The 19,009-nt window shown below is 59.9% G+C and overlaps 7 protein-coding genes across 7 annotated transcripts; 3 read left to right on the top strand and 4 right to left on the bottom strand.

Moving 5' to 3' along the window:
• Positions 1-259: 259 nt before the first annotated feature.
• D7B24_002600 (uncharacterized protein) lies at positions 260-4,325 on the top strand (the record flags this gene model as incomplete). The annotated part of the gene is made up of 3 exons (XM_028636802.1): positions 260-330; positions 1,423-3,346; positions 3,399-4,325. The coding sequence occupies 3 exons, from the start codon at positions 260-262 to the stop codon at positions 4,323-4,325; spliced, it is 2,922 nt and encodes a 973-aa protein (XP_028491100.1).
• Positions 4,326-4,892: 567 nt separating this feature from the next.
• D7B24_002601 (uncharacterized protein) lies at positions 4,893-5,612 on the bottom strand (the record flags this gene model as incomplete). The annotated part of the gene is made up of 1 exon (XM_028636803.1): positions 4,893-5,612. One exon carries the CDS (start codon positions 5,610-5,612, stop codon positions 4,893-4,895), a length of 720 nt encoding a protein of 239 aa, XP_028491101.1.
• A 434-nt stretch (positions 5,613-6,046) lies between these two features.
• D7B24_002602 (uncharacterized protein) lies at positions 6,047-7,351 on the top strand (the record flags this gene model as incomplete). Its single annotated transcript, XM_028636804.1, has 2 exons — positions 6,047-6,155; positions 6,228-7,351. 2 exons carry the CDS (start codon positions 6,047-6,049, stop codon positions 7,349-7,351), a joined length of 1,233 nt encoding a protein of 410 aa, XP_028491102.1.
• Positions 7,352-7,572: 221 nt separating this feature from the next.
• On the bottom strand, positions 7,573-8,757 carry CYS17 (Cysteine synthase 1; the record flags this gene model as incomplete). The annotated part of the gene is made up of 2 exons (XM_028636805.1): positions 7,573-8,570; positions 8,640-8,757. 2 exons carry the CDS (start codon positions 8,755-8,757, stop codon positions 7,573-7,575), a joined length of 1,116 nt encoding a protein of 371 aa, XP_028491103.1.
• A 1,622-nt stretch (positions 8,758-10,379) lies between these two features.
• D7B24_002604 (uncharacterized protein) lies at positions 10,380-11,933 on the top strand (the record flags this gene model as incomplete). The annotated part of the gene is made up of 3 exons (XM_028636806.1): positions 10,380-10,703; positions 10,775-11,750; positions 11,860-11,933. The coding sequence occupies 3 exons, from the start codon at positions 10,380-10,382 to the stop codon at positions 11,931-11,933; spliced, it is 1,374 nt and encodes a 457-aa protein (XP_028491104.1).
• A 424-nt stretch (positions 11,934-12,357) lies between these two features.
• D7B24_002605 (uncharacterized protein) lies at positions 12,358-14,955 on the bottom strand (the record flags this gene model as incomplete). Its single annotated transcript, XM_028636807.1, has 1 exon — positions 12,358-14,955. One exon carries the CDS (start codon positions 14,953-14,955, stop codon positions 12,358-12,360), a length of 2,598 nt encoding a protein of 865 aa, XP_028491105.1.
• A 1,219-nt stretch (positions 14,956-16,174) lies between these two features.
• D7B24_002606 (uncharacterized protein) lies at positions 16,175-17,134 on the bottom strand (the record flags this gene model as incomplete). Its single annotated transcript, XM_028636808.1, has 2 exons — positions 16,175-16,905; positions 16,996-17,134. 2 exons carry the CDS (start codon positions 17,132-17,134, stop codon positions 16,175-16,177), a joined length of 870 nt encoding a protein of 289 aa, XP_028491106.1.
• Between the last annotated feature and the right edge of the window lie 1,875 nt (positions 17,135-19,009).

Here is a 19,009-nt window from a genome sequence, read left to right on the forward strand (position 1 = left end):
CGCTCTTCCGATCTAAAAGTGGCTTGTCCCAACACACCGTCTCACTTTTGCTTGTGCCGCTGACAGGGCCTGCAAATCTGGGAACGCAATCAGGTGCCGAACCAAATGGGCAAATGGGTTGAGAGGGGCCTGGGCCCCCTTGGGGGCGGTTTCAAATCCACGTGCCGAGAGATCGGCCTTTTCCAATCTGCATATTGGCGAGATGAGATGCGCGGTGAGGCATCGCAAAAAAAAAAAAAAAAAAGTAATAAATGACATCATGGCCAATGTGTGGAACACCTCAGCCAAGAAGAACGATGAGCTCGGCGACGACCACTGGCTGTATCTTGTGTAGTAGTTCGTACCTTGGATTCGTTGCGGGTAATTGCGGGTAGGCGCCAGGATGACAGGTTTCGCCAGTGGCAGAATGACACGCATGCATGCGGTAGGGTGGATGAAGTTGGTACAGATGAGATGGGAGTTGGCGCAACCGGTATTTTGGGAAGTTGGTGAGCGTGGTGCGATGTGGGTTTTGACGTGCACTGCCGTGAGGGATGGTTGAGGCAAGGGGGGGGCAGGGGAGGCAAAGTCCAGCAAGCGGTCAAGAGAAGACAGTTTCGTAGTGACATGGGCATGTGGTGTGGGCGAGTTGAAGGTGAGCAGTGACACGCACACACAGGGGAAGGGCTGAGCGCGATACAGGCGCTGTACATAGGTGACCTACAGTGCACGTCTGCAGCGATTAAGGTTTGGGAGCACCGGCCTATCGGTACATGTACAAAGCGCGCGTATACCATGTACATGTACACAAGGAGGACCCTACCATTCTTTGAGGCCAGAGGGCCAGGCCAGGGCGGGCCCAGGGCGGGCCCAGGAAGACACCACTGCAGGCCACGTTCTCGACAGTGCAATCTTATGACAAAAGACCGGGCCAGCAAGGAAGGTGGGCATGTCAATGTCACCTTCTGCAGCTGCCACTGCCCTAAAATCCAACGCTGACCCTCCTGCTGCTCCTGCTGCTCCTGCTGCTCCATCAGCGATACTTCCCTTGCTACGGCCAAAAGCATCAGATCGAGTCTCCATTGCCATTGAGGCCGACGGCATACGAAGATACCAGGTACGATCCAACCCAAGTCATTGCACTAGACGACTGCCTGCCGTGCAAGACCCGTTCCTGCCCCCACCTGCTAGTCCGTCAGTCCATCGACAAAGACGTCGACCTTTTTTTTTAGCACCGACAACTGCCAAGACCTGGAGATCCTACCCTAGACCGTCCCCCCCAAGCTGTCTTTCATCTTCATCTTCTTCACCTCCCACTCTACCTACTCTGCGGCACGCCCTAGACAATATTTCCCTACGCCTTCGTCGCCATGCTACTTTGACATCGACTCGAGTTCCTCGCTCCAATTGCGCAGGATTGCCCGATTGGGCACATCCTCTCAGACGAACCGCGCCCGACCGCCGCAGACCCCTCCTTGCCTTCTTCTGCATTCTGCCGCGCCTGCGGTTTGTCGCCAGGATGCTCGACAATACGCGAGCTTGGCTGCTTGGCCAAATCCGCGCCGCCAAGCCGTCCTTCATATCCAAGCAGCCGCATTTCAACTTTATATCGGCTCACTACTTTTGGATCGTCAGCCTCACCATCCTCGCCTCGGTCCTGATGTATGCGACGGCCGGCGGCCAGCTCGCCTACATTGACGCCCTCTTCTTCGCCAGCGGCGCCAACACCCAGGCCGGCCTCAACACGGTCGACGTCAACCTGCTCAACACCTTTCAGCAAATATGTATCTACATCTTCACCATGACGTCGAACCCCATTGTCATTCATTCCTCCGTCGTCTTCTTGCGTCTCTACTGGTTCGAGAAGCGCTTCCAGAACATGGTGCGCGACGCCCGCGCCCGCCGGGTCACCATTTCCAAGTCGCGCGCCAAGGCCCATCTCGACATGAACCAGGCCGAAATGGGTGTCGCTGGGCGGAATATCAGGATCATGCCCAACTCGGGAAGCAGGATCACCAATGACGGCATCATTCTGGACAAGAAGGTGGAGAACGGCGGCCGCGAATCCCCCAGTAGCAACCACACGGCAGTCCCATCTTCCTCCGACACGGACGACAGCAGGCGCAGCGGCGTCAATGGCCACTCCGAACGGCCCTCGTCTGGCGACACGGCCGCCCGAAGCTCTTACACGCCGCGGACTGCCCGCAGCGACGACATTGAGCTGGACTCCATTCACGGCCTTCGCCGCCTCTCACACGCTGAGCATCTTGCCATTCTCGAGCGTCAACGTCGCGGCCATGACGAGACCTTGAGGATACCCAATCCTAGGGATGTAGAGAAGGGCATCAGGCCCAAGCGCGTCGAGGAGGGCGACGCGCCCGAAGCCGAGGAGGAGGAGGACCCGAACCAGCCTGGCCTAAGGAGCCCCGGTAACACGAGACCCAACACGCCGCCTGAGGGTGTCAATCCCCGGAATCGACAGCCGACGATTAAGATTTTCGAGCCCCAGAAGCCCAGCGAGCGCCGGCAGCGCCCGCCACAACAGAACGAGGAGTCTCCGGAGAGAGATACGATGGACGAGCTGGCGGAGGAGGCCACCGTCATTGGCAACGTGCTCGACTCTGTCATGTTTCGCAAGCCGCGCATCTTCCAGCGGGGGCAGAAGAAGTACCACGTCGATAGTGACGAGGACGAGAATGACAATCCGAGACCGGGCCCCAAGCATCGCACTCGGACCCTTGATGTTCTCAGGGGCGCCCTGACCGGCGAGAAGGCGGATGACGCGCCGTACCTCAGCTGGACGCCTACGCTGGGCCGTAACTCACAATTTCCCGGACTGTCGCTTGAACAGCGCGAGGAACTCGGAGGCATCGAGTATCGATCTCTGAGGACTCTGGCGCTTCTTCTCGTCTGCTACTTCTGGGGCTGGTCCATTTTTGCCTTGGTCTGCCTGCTGCCGTGGATCAAAAGCCCCGCGAACAACGAGTATGCCCAAGTCGTCGACGCCGCCGGCATGTCGAGAACTTGGTGGGGCTTCTTCACTGCCAATTCGGCCTTCCTCGATCTGGGTCTGACCCTGACACCTGACAGCATGGTGTCGTTTAATCAGTCACAGTACGTTCTGATGATTATGGTTTTCCTCATCATCATCGGCAACACTGGCTTCCCCGTCATGCTTCGATCCATCATCTGGGTCATGGCTCGCCTCGTTCCCCGAGGTTCAGGTCTGTGGGAGGAGTTGCGCTTCCTCCTGGACCATCCGCGCCGTTGCTTTACCTTGCTGTTCCCGGCCAGCGCTACCTGGTGGTTGTTCTGGATCCTGATCGGACTGAACGCCATCGACCTGTTGTTCTTTGTCTTGCTTGATGTAGGTGCCAGCTCGCGTGGTTTCGATTGGGGCTTTGACTGACGTTTGGCAGCTCAACGATAACGTCGTCAGCGACATGCCTGTCCATCTCCGAATCGTCAATGGCCTGTTCCAGGCGGCATGCACGAGAACGGCAGGCTTCTCTTCTGTCAACCTGTCGCTCCTTCATCCGGCCGTGCAGGTCTCGTACATGATGATGATGTACATCTCCGTCTTCCCCATCGCCATCTCGATCCGCAGGACCAACGTGTACGAGGAAAAGTCGCTTGGCGTCTACAACGGTGCTGAGGACGACGAGACGATCAACGACGCCAGCGCCATGTCGTACGTCGGAACACATTTGCGACGGCAGCTGTCCTTCGATCTATGGTACGTATTCTTGGGGCTGTTCATCTTGTCCATCACGGAGGGCTCGAAGATCAAGAAGAACGAGTTCAACGTGTACAGCATCCTGTTTGAGCTGATCAGTGCCTACGGCACCGTCGGCCTGAGCCTGGGGTATCCAAACGTCAACGCGTCCCTCTCGTCGCAGTTCACGACTGGCGGCAAGCTCGTCATCATTGCCATGCAGATTCGTGGTCGCCACCGCGGCCTTCCCTACGGCCTCGACCGCGCTGTCCTCCTCCCCAGCGAAGCACGCTTTGCCGACGAGGCGTTCGAGACGCAAAACGGTCTCACTCGGCAGATGACGGCCGTGACAAACCGGACAGGCGCCGACCTGCAGAGAGGACGAAGTAGAGATAGGGGCATTATTTCGTCGTTTCTGCATCCGGGGCCCGCCGTGCCGCGCGAGGATCGGAACCTCGCCCGCCGCGTGTCCTTTGATGCTGGGGTCTCGGCCTCGGGCGCCAACGGCATGGAAGGGCCAGACTTGCGCCGACGGCACACGGTGGCTGTAGAAGACGCTGACACGGATGAGGACGAAGAGATTGCGCCCGCGACGCGCGCCCGCCGCGTCTTCACGACACCAATGGGCTAGAAGGTCTCGGTGCATCCCCCTCAGCTGTCGTGGCTGACGAGCAGTTTCATGGGTTGGAGGTTTCCAGCCTCATCTCGGTAGGCAGCCAGCCACCACACCAGCATGGCGGGGTGTCATGTGCGTGGTGACAGGGGTGTTTTGATGATTCTTTTTTTGGTGTTTGCATTGGGACGGTTCAGCGTTTCCGTAATCCTACATACCTTTTTTTTTTTTTTTTTTCACTCTTGCATTCTTTTGGGCATGGGGGTTCTGGGTTTTGTGTAGACTGGCGTCGCGGCCGTAGACGGTTGGGACTAGGACGGAGACTGCTGCACCTTGTACAGAGAGAATGGCTGCAAAGCTGATTACGCTTGTCTGTTGTATGGTGTCTGTGAAACTTGATTCGCCATGTCATTATTACGTTGGGATCTTGCTACTGTCGCGTCCGAGAACGCTCACATCATATCACGCACATGACAGATATGGTGTATTGGCCACAAGGCTGCTTCCATTCGATAATACAGTCTATCCTCACACGCAGCGATATCATACACTCCCATGCCACACAGCACGTTCACCAGAACACACTCAGAACCTCGTGCCGACCTGGCCGCCCGTCTTGGCGGCGCTGGCGCCCCTGCCCTTGCCACGCATGGCGTAGCGCTCCTTCTTCCAGGCCTGGACGAGGTGGGCGACGCTGCCCATGTCGTGCTTGGGCTGGCGCATGTAGGTGAGGCGGGCGCGGCGGGCGCGCTTGGGGCGGCGCCAGATGATGTCGATGCCAATGACGGTCGGGGCGTAGATCTTGTGCCACATCTCGACGCCGACGCGCATGAGCTGGCCGCGCAGCAGGATGGCCGTGTCGACGCCGCGGCGGCGGATGGACAGGCAGACGCCGGCAAAGGGCTCGCCGGTGCGGGTCGTCACGAGGAGGACGTCGCCGGCCTTGGCGGCGTCGGGGCGCGTGCGGTCGAAGAGGCGCGTGCGGGCGCCCGTCGGGTCGAGCTTGGTGAGCTGCGCCGCCGTCAGGGCGGGGAGGGGGTCTGGGTGGGTTTTGCGGATCGAGGGGACGGGCGGCGCGAGGGCGAAGTGGCGGTGGTGCGTGACGCCGGGGGGCTTCGTGTTGATGATGGGTTTCGTGCCGGCAGGCGGCGGCGGTGGTGGTCGTGATGAGGCTGCTGCTGATGGTGTTGTGGTTTCGACGGCTGTGGCGAGGGAGCGGGCGAGGGGCAGGGCCTTTTGTTGGCGTGTCTGACGGAGGGCCGTCTTGAGGCAGCCGAGAGGCCGCCTGAGGGCGTGGACGTTCATGGTGGTGGTGACGGGCGGAGGTTTGGTCCTTGTCGTCGTGTTCGTCGTCGTGATGGAGGAGCTGTATGAAGGTAAGGAATCGAAAAGTCGACTTTCTCAGGGACGACGGTCGGATTGCCATGTGTGATTGGCTCGGTAGACGCGTTTCGCCGAAGCCGCGGAGCTCCCAGCGATTGGCGGGTCTGTCGGGGTTCACTAGTGGAGCCACAGGTGCTCGACGCCTGCTGGCTGGACTGCTGTTGGACCCCCGTTGGACCCCCCCCCTTGTAAGCTCTCGTCGATTTTTGGGATCCTCATCTTCACCTCACAGCGATTGTCCCGAGTTGCCTGACGATAACAGACCTTGATCGCCCATTGAGTCTGCTCCCGCTGTCGGATCGACGAGCCCAGGAAGTCGACGTCCACCTACCCACACAAACACACACATACACACGATGGACAGGGTGTTGCTGAGGAATGCCTTCAGGGCACAGGCGCCATTACGGCTGCCCACGGTCTCGCCCATGCAGCAGCGATGCTTCACCCAGACACCTGCCCGCCATGGTACGTCGACACGATAGATCCTCTTGACATGGCCGGTCAGCCGTGCTCCTAGACTTTTCTAACTCTTACCAGATACCCGATACATCACCTTCGACCCCGACGTTAGCGACAACCTCGCGCCCATCCTCACGGAAATCCAGAACAAGATCATCCTCCCCTACTACCTGCCGCCACACCAGCGCGAGCGCGTCTTCAACGAGAAGCACCGCAACTCCCTCCGCATGAACCCCGTCGACATTGAGATTGATGGCCTTACCCACCGCTTCAGCCACCTGCCGTGGAAAGAGATCCCTTCAACGCGCGCCGTCTTCCACGAGGCCCTGCGCAACATGGAGACGACCCACGACTGGTCCAACTTTGTGCGCCTCCTCTCCGGCCTGCGCGAGGCCAAGCGTGTCATCAACACAGCCATGTTCGTCAAGATGGTCCGCCAGACCGGCGCCAAGGGCCGCGTCTTCGCCGTCATCGACGCCGCCCGCCAGACGAAGCGCACCGGCCTGCGCTTCGACCTGCCCCAGAAGGTCCAGGAGGTTCTGCTCTTCGTCCAGCTCAAGGCCCTCGACGCCGCCTGGGAGAAGAAGGAGCTCGAGCAGGCCCTGCGCTGGTCGACCATGGTCCTCGAGATGGCCGCCGACCCCGCCCACCGCCTCGAGAAGCGCAGGCCCGACTGGCTGTCGTGGCCCGTCGAGCGCGACCCCCTGTCGTTGACGGCGCCGCTGCACCTCGCCGCCGCCCTCGCCGTCGGCCACAACGCCGGCCGCGACGTCGACGGCCGCGTCACCTACTGGGCTAAGCAGGTCGTCGGCGCCTGGCCCGCCGGCAAGGGCCTGCTCGGGGCCTACCCGGCCGAGGCGTTTGGCGGCAAGGGCAGCGTGAGCGGCGACAGGGGTGACGTCAGGTATCTCAGTGCCGCGCCGCTCTACATCGCCCCCGCGGCGAACGCGCTGCACGGTCTCAAGCTGGCGGCGCAGGTCGTCGAGCCGGCGCTGGCCGACAAGCTCAACGCCATTGCCGCCGCGCTGGAGCCCGAGCTCGCCAACAAGATTGCCGAGCTGAAGGACGGTCTCAAGGAGGGCTCGCTGCCGCACCGCGTCTACACGAATCAGTTTGACGCGCAGGGTGGCGTCAAGCTCGATATCAAGGCCAGCCCTGTGGAGGAGGCGGCGCCAGCGGAGGACGCCAAGACGGATGCGTAAGACGAGTCGCAGGACGCGTGTACCATTGGCATGTGTCAAAAGACGAAGCGAGAGAGAGAGAAAGACACACACAGAGAGAGAGAGAACGGCTGTGTAAATGGGTCAAAATGTACAATTATAGATCGGAGGAAGCCGGGCCAGTCAGTGTACGAACATGTCAAAACTACGACCAACATATTTCCCCCCTTGGCATGCATCCATCGATTCCTTTGACTCTTTCCTTACGGCAAGACAATGTACTTTTCCAGATGCTTGGGTATCGCGCCGGCGAGGTTCTTGGCCTCGAGCCACTTGCGCGAGAAGAGCCTGTCGGCGTAGCGGTAGGCGCCGTCGCAGAGCATGGTGACGACGGTGTGGCCGCGGCCGAGCTTCTCGGCGACCTCCTTGGCGGCGACGACGTTGAGGCTCGAGCTCGCGCCGAGGTAGAGGCCCTCCTCGTCGAGGCAGCGGTAGACCATCTCGATGCTCTTCTCGTCGGCGATGTGCAGCGAGCCGTCGAGCAGGGCAATGTCGGGGCGCAGGTTGTCGGTGACGCGGCCCTGGCCGATGCCCTCGGTGATGCTCGAGCCGCTGCGCTCGACGAGCTCGCCGCCCGACTGGATGTAGCTGTGCAGCACGCTGCCGGGCGGGTCGGCGAGGAAGCTGCGGACGCGCCCGCCGCTGACGTCCTTGAGATAGCGCGTCACGCCGGCGAGCGTGCCGGCGGTGCCCGTGGCGCAGGTGAAGGCGTCGACCTTGCCGGCCGTCTGGGCCCAGATCTCGGGGCCCGTCGTCTCCATGTGGGCGCGGCGGTTGGCGACGTTGTCAAACTGGTTCGTCCAGACGGCGTTGTCGAGGCGCTCGGCGTGGCGCCGGGCCTGGTGGTTGTAGTTGTCGGCATTGTCAAAGGCGACGGCCGGCACGGGGTAGACCTCGGCGCCGAGGAGGCGCAGCAGGTCAATCTTGCCCTGCGACTGCGTGTTGGGCATGTAGATGACGAGCTTGTAGCCCTTGCTGCGGCACACGTGGGCGAGGCCGATGCCCGTGTTGCCGGCCGTGCCCTCGACGACGGTGCCGCCGGGCCGCAGGAGGCCGCGCTCCTCGGCGTCCTTGACGACGTAGAGCGCCGCGCGATCCTTGACGGAGCCGCCCGGGTTCATGAACTCGGCCTTGCCGAGAATCTCGCAGCCTGTCTGGTCGGAGAGCTTGTTGAGGCGGATGAGCGGCGTGTTTCCGATGGCTGTCTCTCGTCGTTAGCAAAAGGTGCCCGCCGCTCCGGCCGTGACATGGTCAAGCATCGTGCACATACCGCCGGTGAGGCCCTTGACGGTGCCCTGGGCCTTGGCAAGGTTCAAGAGGTATGGGCTCGGATCGGCGACGACAGGCGCGGCGGCTGTCGCAAAGCGACGGAGGCCGTGGCGGAACATGTTGATGGTCAATCAGCCGACGACAGGGTACTTCGTCAGCTCGGTCGTTCGTTGGAGGTTGGGCACGGCGCGAGGCTATAAAGGGCGTCAATGTCGAGGGCAGTAATGGCACGTCGTTGAGAGCTCCGAAGCTCGGGGACGAAGACGACATCGAAGCTTGAGTGCCGCATTAGTCAGGGCCATGGTGGGGGTACCTGCCCGCCTTCTGGACACCTACCTACCCACCTTAGGGTACCTAGGTACTTTGTCATTCAACACAACACCAACACTCATCCTCACAGCCTGTGAGCTTCACCATGGACCTCGTTGTAGTAGAGCAGACTCTCATTCATCATTTCACGATCAGAAAACATCTCGAAAATGAAGAAACCCATACTACATCTAGACCTACCCTACAGGCCTTGACACTTTGACGCTGACGACCTCATACATTCCACAAGGACTGCCACCAGACGAAACCTCAAGGCCAAGCAACCATGGTGGCTCTGTCCGCCAGCGTCCCCTCGAGTGCTTCTCGGCAGCCTAGGCATCCATCCAATGTACAAACAGTGACGCTACGCCCTCAGGGTCTCTGGCCAGCGACCGACACCAATGGATTGATCACGCATCTTCTCATGGCACCCTCTCTGACATGCAGCACGCCCGAACGAGCAACGCGAAACCCCCTCTGGCTTGTCTATCTGACTCGACAAACTTGGCCGAGACGCGATGAAGAGCAATCATCGACGCGCTTCAGCCTGATCACGCCCGTGAGTCGGTCGTTACCCGGGGTGCTCGTATCCTCGTTGCACCCTCAAGAGACCCAGCGTAGCATCCAGTGGGGGCCCAAGGAGAAGGGAACCCCGAGACGATTGTGGGGTGCTGCGACTTATCACCAAGAAGCCCGCTGTTGTGAGCCGCACGGGGCTGCCGGCGCATGACGTGCCAAGCACTCTATCGCCCAAGCCATCGTTTCAGCGATGGGCAGATCGGGAGCTGCCGTCTTCCATCGTGCAGCTATCATCTCAGCTTGGGATGGTTCGTGCCTCTCAGTGACATTCGTGCATACCGATGCGCTGGGCTGACCGCGCTCTTGTCGCTCGACCATCTGTCGAGCGGGTTGGGTACCTGGCCTACCAGCTACCACGTCTTGGAGTTGAAAGACTTCAACTCAGTCAAACTGCCAGATAGCAGTGAGCTTGGGCCAAGCGGTGGATTGAGTTGTCGTTGCTGTCAGGTAGGGCTGTGCAACCAAGCTGAGCATAGGGACATGAGTCGTCCAAATGAGGCCAAGGAGTCATGAATCGCCAAAAGCCTGCCGTTGCTGCCGGTTCGATACAGACCTACCTTCCAGGTATAGCATCATGGGGTAGATCTTACCAAAAGTGCCCAAACTCATCGGGCTGGGGTCGTTCTTCATGCCATGATAAATAGATCGGCGACGGCGTGCCCTCACGGACTGAACAGCCTTGAGCGTGCACTGATCATCCGTTCCTTTCGCTATCTCCTTCTTTTGGTTCAGTCTTTCTGGTTCTCCGGCTATTCTTGCACTCTTTGAAAGTCGTAGTCCAGCTCTGTCGTTATCTTGAAGATCACTTACACTCTTTACTTTTATACCATAGTTACCGTACCCCGTCAACGCCATGTTGAAGAGCACGATTGCCCTTCTCGTCCCTCTCGCCTGCACTGTCACGGCAACCCCCATCGTCCAGAGGCAAGATGTCGATTGTGCCCCGAATTCGTCCTCGGGCCTCAAGGCAGAGTGCTGGGAGGCACTGGAGATGGATAAGTACATCAACGACTGGATGGCAACCAACAGCGCCGCTGCCGGGTGTGACACCCTGGGGTTTGCCCAGTGCTACCTCCAGTTCAACGGCCTGACCACTCTGACCTGTGACGACATTACGTCTTCGACTTGTCCTCCTCCCTCGTCGACCGTCTCCTATTCTAGCAACCAACATTTCTACGTGAGCCGCGGCAGCAACAAAATTCCAAACAAAGCTGAGTGGGCATGTTCACTAACAACAAACAATGTCAGGCTCTCTGGAACATCTACGCAGTTCACCAGTTCTTCAACCAGTACTCTCAAGCTCTGAGTAACGGCGTGGCTCTCGCAGGCCAGACCGTGGACAAGATCGTCTCAACCGTGGCTCCACCCGTCGAGGCCCAGCAGCCCGCGAGCTCGTTGATGAAGGTCCTCGGATCGACCCTCGGCGTCGTCAGCCTCTTCACGGGCGTGCTCCCCGGCGGCACCGGTGACGCGATCCGGCTGATCCACAGCGGTCTGGCCCAGGCCCTGTCGCTGAAGAAGGAGCTCCCAGACACGCTCGTTAAGCCGTCGCAGACGGCCAACGACCGCTTCATCCAGCTCGGCAACATTGGCTCTTCGCTTGCCAACCTCGTCGAGGACTACCAGAAGAACGTGCTCGACACGGTCGTGGCCCTGCAGCGCAACCACACGCTCTTCGCGACGGCCTGCGGCCAGGGCGGCTTCTCGCAGCGCGTCACGACGTCGCTGACCATCCAGTCGAGCCAGCTCTACCGCCAGCTGCAGCTCTACGTGCTCTCGAGCGCCCTCAAGGCCAACGGCATCGTCTCGGCCAAGAGCCCCGGCGTCGACGCCCTCCAGTTCGCCACCGAGACAAACCAGATCTCCTGCACCGGCCTCAGCAACGGCGGCTTCTGCAACCAGTGGTGGCTCGACGGCCAGGGCAGCACCTACTCGTTCCACAACCCGCGCGACACGCGCAACACGCACGTCGCCCTCACGCGCACCATTGTCGAGGAGGGCTGGGCCACGCTCGACCAGGTCTTCCGCGTCGAGGACTGCGCCGGCCGCGAGCCCGAGTTCGACGTCGGCTCCCTCGGCGTCACCTGCATGGCCTCGCACGGCTTCTGCGAGTGGAACTATCAGCCCACCACCATGGACGCCCGCCGCGAGCCCCAGTTCAAGAACTGCCCCGACGACGGCAACTGGGGCTATCTCTGCAGCAGCTTCTCCCACCAGATCCTCGGTACGCCGCCCGTCCATGCCCTGTTCAAAAAAAAATTCTCGCTCTTCTTTTCTCTTTCTTCCTATTCTCTTCTTTTTCTTGGAACTCAAACTAATTCGTGTCGCGCTAGTTCCCGAGTCGTACTTGGGCCCTCTCCTCATCAGGGACACTTTCGGCGTGACCCAGATCTGCAAGAAGCGTTAGCCAGCCGCAGACCGACCCGATTCATAACCATACGCTGACCTTGATGTAGGCTGAGCAATACGTCTGGAGTACGGTGCGCGTAACAGTGTGACGATTTTGGGAAGTTGGTCATGGAACCTGGCAGCATTGTGCATCATGCATCCATACACCTACATCAGTCGTGCCCGGAAAAGAAAAGGGGCTAAATAGAACGTATCACTCATGCCTTTAAAGCTGACATTCCAGCATGTCACGTAACCCCAACTCATAACCCAAGTGCCGTTGTTGACTTGACGACGTCTTCGTCCCCTCGTTTGAGGAAGTATATCATTTTCATTTCTCATTCAATCTGGCTCATGACAGCCTGCAAATCTGGACTCTCAACATGTCCGACGTCAAACAAAACGCATGCTCCCAGCAACCTCCCACATGATATCAATGCAACCTAGCCCTCAAACCTCTTCACATAGGGTGCCGGAAACAGTCCCTTGGCACCCATGTACACCCCGAAGAACCAGTCGCCGTTGACGTCCTCAATCTCTCTGACTTCGGCACCCCTCGGAAACATCAGTTCATCCTCTGCCTCTGCCTTGGGAAACCAGGCCCACGAAGCGACCGCCGCCCACCCAACGCCTCCGTCAGGCGGAAACCCGGCCGCGGCCTCGCCTTCTGGTGTCGACGCCGTCACATTCGTCGTCACAAGCCTTTCGAGCTTGCGGTCGCCATCGAGCCAGCTCCATCTCTGCAAGCCGCGCGCCTCCTGGCCCTCGCCCGCAGGCGCAACGACCAGCTTTCTCCCGCCGACGAGGTCTTGTACCACGTGCCGATACTGCCCGCCCTGGCCCTCGAGAAAGCCCACGACGACCATCCTGTGACCTTGTGGACACCTTCGCCAGCCTGCCGGGCCGTTCTCGACGCTGATTTGGCCGCGAGACACCTGCGCTGAGTAGCAGGCCTGACACACGTCGTAATCGCCAGGCTTCGTGTCCGGCTCGATGGAACTGGTGCAGCTGAAACAGTGAAGACGGCTCTGCGTCGGGGCTATAGGGTCCTGGCATACGTCGCATCTCGTGCGGAAGACGAGCGGCTTGAAGGGTCCAATGCTAGATACGTTGGGGCCAGTCAGCACACTGGCGTGGTGAGGCGGCTGTGGTGAGCGCGGGCTGGCAGGTGGCGTGTGGGACGAAGGTGGCTGGTATGTCAGGGGCAGCAGTGGATGCGTGCACGACGAGCCTTGGTTGACGCAGTCATTACAGAACCCCCAGTCGCCTTGGTTGCAGTGGTCACAGCGCCAGTAACATTCGTTTGCCCATGCGAGGCAGCGCGCGCAGAAGTTGCCGCTCTCGAGCCGCTTCAGGGGGTCGTCGGTCGTGAGGGTGCGGCGGCCTTCGGCGCCTCCGGGCGTGATCTTTGGAGGCAGATACCGGTTGGCCGTGAGCATGTGCGGCTGCGCAAGCTCCTTGCGGCTCGCTTGACGCGCCTTCTCCCACTTATTCCAGGCGCCATACCCGAAACCAAACCAGTGTAAGCAGCCCTTGCCACTGCGGTAGCAGTCAAGGCACAAGTTCCAGTTGCCGCTGGAGCAGATGCTGCAGTTGTAATGTATCTCGTACTCGATATGCTGCTTCGAGCACCTGGAGCAGGCGATGGACGGTTCTGGGTACAGTTGCGTGCGCGGTCGCTGGTGGTGGCTCGGTGACGTAGGGCTGTTAGCACCAGAGGGGATCGATATCGACGTGGCCTGGCTGAGAACCGCGAGATCGGATGGCTTGTTGGGTCGATGCATGGTGCCAGATGGCTGTGAAGAAAAGTTGCTCGATGTCGCTGACGAGTTCGAAGCGTCAGTGACCCGGTTGGCAAAGGACTGGTCGCGAAACCCGGACTGAACCACTGTCGGCGAGTGCGTCTGGACCGGGGCGACGATGGGGACGGATGGCGTGCTGGCGCTCCTTCCTTCGGTGAAGGCACTCCTCGGAGTCGCTGGCTCACTGCTACGCGTCGGCAGCGATAGGTCAGTCTGGGAGCGGGTCGTGGGCCTGGCCTCTGGTTGGGTACCAGGCAAAGGTGTGGTTGCACTGCGACCACCACTAGAATTCCTCCTTCGTCGTCTGTCGGAACGGACATCGAGATGGCTCGGATTGAAGGCTGGCGGAGGCCGGCTGCGATCGTCCGGGTATCCGGTTGCGCTTGCAGAGCGAGAATGCGGCCGTTGCCTACTGCCAGGCCGCCTGGGGTCCGATGCTGACGTGGATCCTAAGGCCGGCGTTGACGCTGATGGCGCGGTTGAATGGGTGCTTTCCTGCGTCGGGTCAGAAGACTGACGAGAAGCTACGCTGGTGTTGCTCCTCCTGTTGTGCTCCAGCCTCGGTCGTTCGCGTTCGCGCTCGCGCTGTCTTCTGCGGTAGGCCTCTGTGATTTTACGACTGAGCTCGTCGTTCCTGCTGAGATCAATGTTGTCCAAGTCGAGCCCATCAAGCAAGCCTTCCTCCTGGATCTGCCTCGCAAACTCCTCAATCTCTCGTTCAAAGTCTCTCTCGTTGAGGTCGTCCGAGCTGAGGAGGGATCGAAGGGACGACTGGTGCTCGACCTGACGACGGCGCATTTCCGACACGGCTTCCGCCCTGTGTCGGGAATCACTCCGGTGGCGTCTCCTGTCTCTCGACTCGGGCTGGAGCTGATCGCTGTTGTAGCGGCCCTCGTCTCCGTGTCGCCTCCGCGTGCCCTCGTGCCGGTGGCTGTGGTGACTCTGATGGCTCTCTCGACTGGGGTCCCGACTCCTGCCAGAATGACTTTCGGTCGCCCGACTGTCCCCTCGCCTGCGGTGTCTCGATGATGAGGACGATGTGTCGACGCCAGCATCCCTGAGGCTCATCTCGCGCACCTCCTCAATGAGCCTGCGGTCCTCCTCTTCCAGGCGCCTAGCGCCAGGCGTCTCGACGACATGGTGTCGAGGGACGACCTGGTCGCCAGGCTTGTACTTGCGACTTAGGTCCTCCTTCTCCTCGGCCGTGCGTCCTTTCTCCGGATTTGCTGTCACAAACATGTCGAGAAGGGTGGCTACTGTAGCATTATGCCGGGTGTCTCGAACAGCGGCACGGCATGATGGGCAGGTTAAAAGGGGCGAACCCTCTGGCGGCGGGGAGGGAGCATTTTCGGCCTGAAGCTCCTGAAAGGAAAACCAGTCCTTGAGACAGGCGCCGCAGTAGGTGTGAAGGCAGTCGAGGAGGGTCAACGGTTGATAGAGCAGCTCAGTGCAGATCTAGAAGGGGACCGAGTCCCGAGTCAGCCATGTTGCTCGGGGCAAGCCGATCAGACCGAGGCTGGGACATGCGGCGGGGGTTAAGAGTAAGGAGGGGTTGGAGAGGGGGGGGCTCACCGAGCAGGTCAACTCCTTCTCCAGGTCTAGGGTGGGTTTGGAGGTATCCATGCATGGCAAGAGTTGATCGCTTCGCGCGATCTAATGGGGGACGTAGACAAACAGAGACCAGACGACCGGGGGGGGGGGGAGGCTTGCGAGGAAAAGAACGTGGGATGGTATTAGGATTACTCGGGCTGGAGAAGCAAAGCAGGTTGGCGAACCATTTTCATCAAGAGACGGACTGCAGATGGTGGGATGCAGGCGGCAGGCGGCAGGCGGTGGGCGGTGGAAGGGAACGCGGGCAGGTGCTCCTTGCGCTTGTGCTTGAGCTCTTGCTGGCGTCAGGCGCCGGCGCCGGCGCTGGTGGCGGGGCTCAAGAGGCTAGGCGCAGGAAGGAGGGCCTCGCTTGGGCGCGCCTGCATCATCCTCATGCATCTCCTCGTGTTCGTCATATGGGCAGTTTCTTGCTGGATACTCGCATTTCATCTTGAAGCATCTTGATGGCATGTCAAGTTGAGCTGGTCGCATGTCTGCAGAGATTAAGCTTGGATCTGTGAACCAGTGGTCGCCGCACTGGCCTCTGGGTTGAGTGGAGAGGCTCTAGGTACTCAGGTACCTGACCTAAGTACCTAGGGTGGGTAAGTACCTGCCTACCTTTGAGGTACCTTAGGTAATCTGCGAAACCAGATGCACACCTCCAGCCTCGAGGCACCAATGCGCATCAACTAACTATCTTACACTCCCGCACTGTCTGTCTCGCTGCTCAAGTGTCGATCAAATTGTCCTGGCTGCCCATATGTCCAGACATCCGAGGACTAGGTGACTGCCTGCAAATTTATTGTGCTCTATCGTGATTCATCGCAGTAGCAGACGACCAATGTTTTCTTGCTGCTCTCTGCCCCAGCTACGAGTGCGTCCACTCGGCCTTCTTCTTCTCGGCGAACGCCTTCATGCCAATCTTCTGGTCGTTGCTGCCAAACAGGCTGTGGAAGACGCGCCTCTCAAACTCGACGCCGTCCCGCAGCCCGAGGTCCTGGCTCTTGTTGACGACCTCCTTGCACGCCTGGACGGCGACGCGCGAGTACCCCGCCACCGTCTCGGCCGTCTTGAGCGTCTCCTCCATGAGGGCCTCGTACGTCGGGAACGCGCGCGCGGCGAGCCCCCACTGCGCCGCCTCGACGCCACTGAACGACTTGCCCGTGAGGATGAGCTCCATGGCCTTGGACTTGCCAATGGCCCGCGTCAGCCGCTGGCTGCCGCCGGCGCCGGGGATCGTGCCGAGCTTGACCTCGGGCTGGCCAAAGTTGGCCCCCTCGGTGCAGTAGAGCACGTCGCACATCATGGCGAGCTCGCACCCGCCGCCCAGCGCGTGGCCCGACACGGCCGCGATGATGGGCTTCTTGGCCTCGGTCGTCAGCAGCGACCACGACTCGATAAAGGCCTTGGTGTAAGCCTCGGAGAACGTCAGCGGCGCCATCTCCTTGATATCGGCGCCCGCGGCAAAGGCCTTTTGCGAGCCCGTCAGCACAATGACCGACGTGTCGTCCGACTCGTTGAAGGCCCGCAGCGCTGCGTTGAGCTCGTTGATGAGGGGCGTGCAGAGCGCGTTGAGCGCCTTGGGGCGGTTGAGGGTCACTGCCGGCAGAGAAGTTTTGCGTCAGCGATGGAACATGATTTGTGAAGAAGACTCGCCGCCTTTCTTGCCCCCCCCCCTCCCCTACGCACCTTGTCCGACGCCGGGCTTGGGCTGCGACACCTGGATGTACTCGTAGTTGGCGCTGGCGAAGCCGCGCGCGGCCATGCGCGGCAGCGTCGACGGCTGCAGCCTCGAGGCCACTGGGCGGACGTAGCGGAGAGAGTTCATTGTGGTTGTTGTCTGCAACGGTGTTTGGACTGTTTCTCTTTGCTCGGCGGCAGTCGAATTGTGTTTGTGCTTGGACAGAGTCCTCCGATCGGTTGCTGCTGGCGGTGATGGTTGAATTGCCGAGGAGGAGGATGGCAGTTCGGACCTCGTCGACAATTGGAGCTTCGATCGCTGGAGGCGTGGAAAGCATCGGCTCAAAGCCGAGGATACACGGGGTAATGACATCCCCTAACCGGGCGGCCGTCAACGCTGCGTCACAGCCTCCACATAGCGAGCTGCCGTTGTTCTGATTGGGCCTGCACCTTTGGTAGTGAGGGGACGTGTGCTGTGCGCCTAGAAGTGCTGTGAGCACGTTACACAGCAGGGCACGTGAAGATGCTGACTGAGGATGCACAGGGATTGCAACGTCTGAGGCGGAGTATACTCCGGGTCGTTGAAGCTTCGCATAGACAGCACGGGATTCGCGACATGAGGAGCTTCACGACTGAGCTTTACACAAGAAGAAAAAGTCGGAACATCACAACATTATGCTGGATAATACTTTGGGTCGCACTCGAGACCGTGGTACATGTGAGTACAGTCATTGGCAGGACATCGAAGGAGAATCGCTCTTCTTGTTTGTGTGTCAAGATGCTCTACTGTCCATAACCTACGAGACAAGGCTTTCTGACTTGGAGCAAAGCTTCCGTCTCTGAATGGATGTGGTTGAGCGTTTAGTTTGACTGAAGTGCTTGATGTGAATAATTTTTCGTGGACCAGCCGCGGCAGCTAACAATCAGCACAGCCAATTGGTCAATGAGGGTAGACCAGGGGGGTCGCGAACTTGCATGAGGCACACAAGATGGGATTTTGAGAATGCCCAAATGACAAGCTGGGCCACCCAGTCGTTGGGTTTTGTTGAACCCTGTCGAGGTACTTGGAGTTCATGGACGATCCTGAACTGCCTGCCAACGAGGGTTTGCTGAGAAGCTCGCCAGCAGAACGGGTCCGCAATGGCTTGTCAGCCTAACTCCACGCGATGATAGTCCGACTTCTAGCGGAGATCTGCCAAAACTTTCCCACTAGCCCGCCTGACGTGCAAGGCAAGGGATCTATCTTGACGAGCTGCGAAGCGCGAATGAGGCCGGTTCCCTTGCTGTCGTGTTCCACGGCCTCATCAGTGAGCGAGCAGCAAAGACCACGGTGATACCTATTTCACCTGACAGATTCCGCGCCTGACCTCATGTCTAACAATTGTGCGAGTCCGCATGGGACTGACTCTCGTCGACAGCAAAGACTGGACAATCTCGTGTCCGTCCTCTCTTCCCCTTGCCTGATTCTGTGTCTCCAGTACCTGCAGCGGGGCAGATGCCCCTGGATCCCGCATGACTTTTTTTTTTGGTGCTGAGCGAGCTCTTTGTCGGTTAGTGCCTGGGTCTGGACCTGGGCCTGGACCTAAGAACCTCTGAATCTCTCCTGTGGCGGCGGGCCCAACCGATGAGGCTGGCGGTCGTGAACTCGCTCAACCCCGTGGGTGGAAATTGGGGCACCCTTGCCCCTTCCCAGGCTCATGTGGCAGCCAGGCCATCCCGTCCCGTCCATCCATCCACCTGTCCACCCACATTCACTCATCAACCCATCCCTCACACAGACACGCCTTCATGGGTGCCTTGCTCTTCCCAATGCTTCGGTCAGTAGCTTCACAGCGCCTCCCAAGATTGCGTGCGATTTGGTGCTACGTTGGCACTGCAAGCGAGCACATGCCACACCTCGGATGCGAAGATCCTATCACCGGGATCGCCTTGACCTGACCTACCTACCCTGCATTGCCTGCCTCTAGAGGTCAGGTACCTTGGGGTAGAGGAAACCCTACCTGGCAACCCAGATCTCCCGATC

This window comes from Verticillium nonalfalfae, assembly GCF_003724135.2.
Source record: "Verticillium nonalfalfae strain VnAa140/NRRL 66861 chromosome Unknown scaffold_165, whole genome shotgun sequence".
NCBI lineage: Eukaryota > Fungi > Ascomycota > Sordariomycetes > Glomerellales > Plectosphaerellaceae > Verticillium > Verticillium nonalfalfae.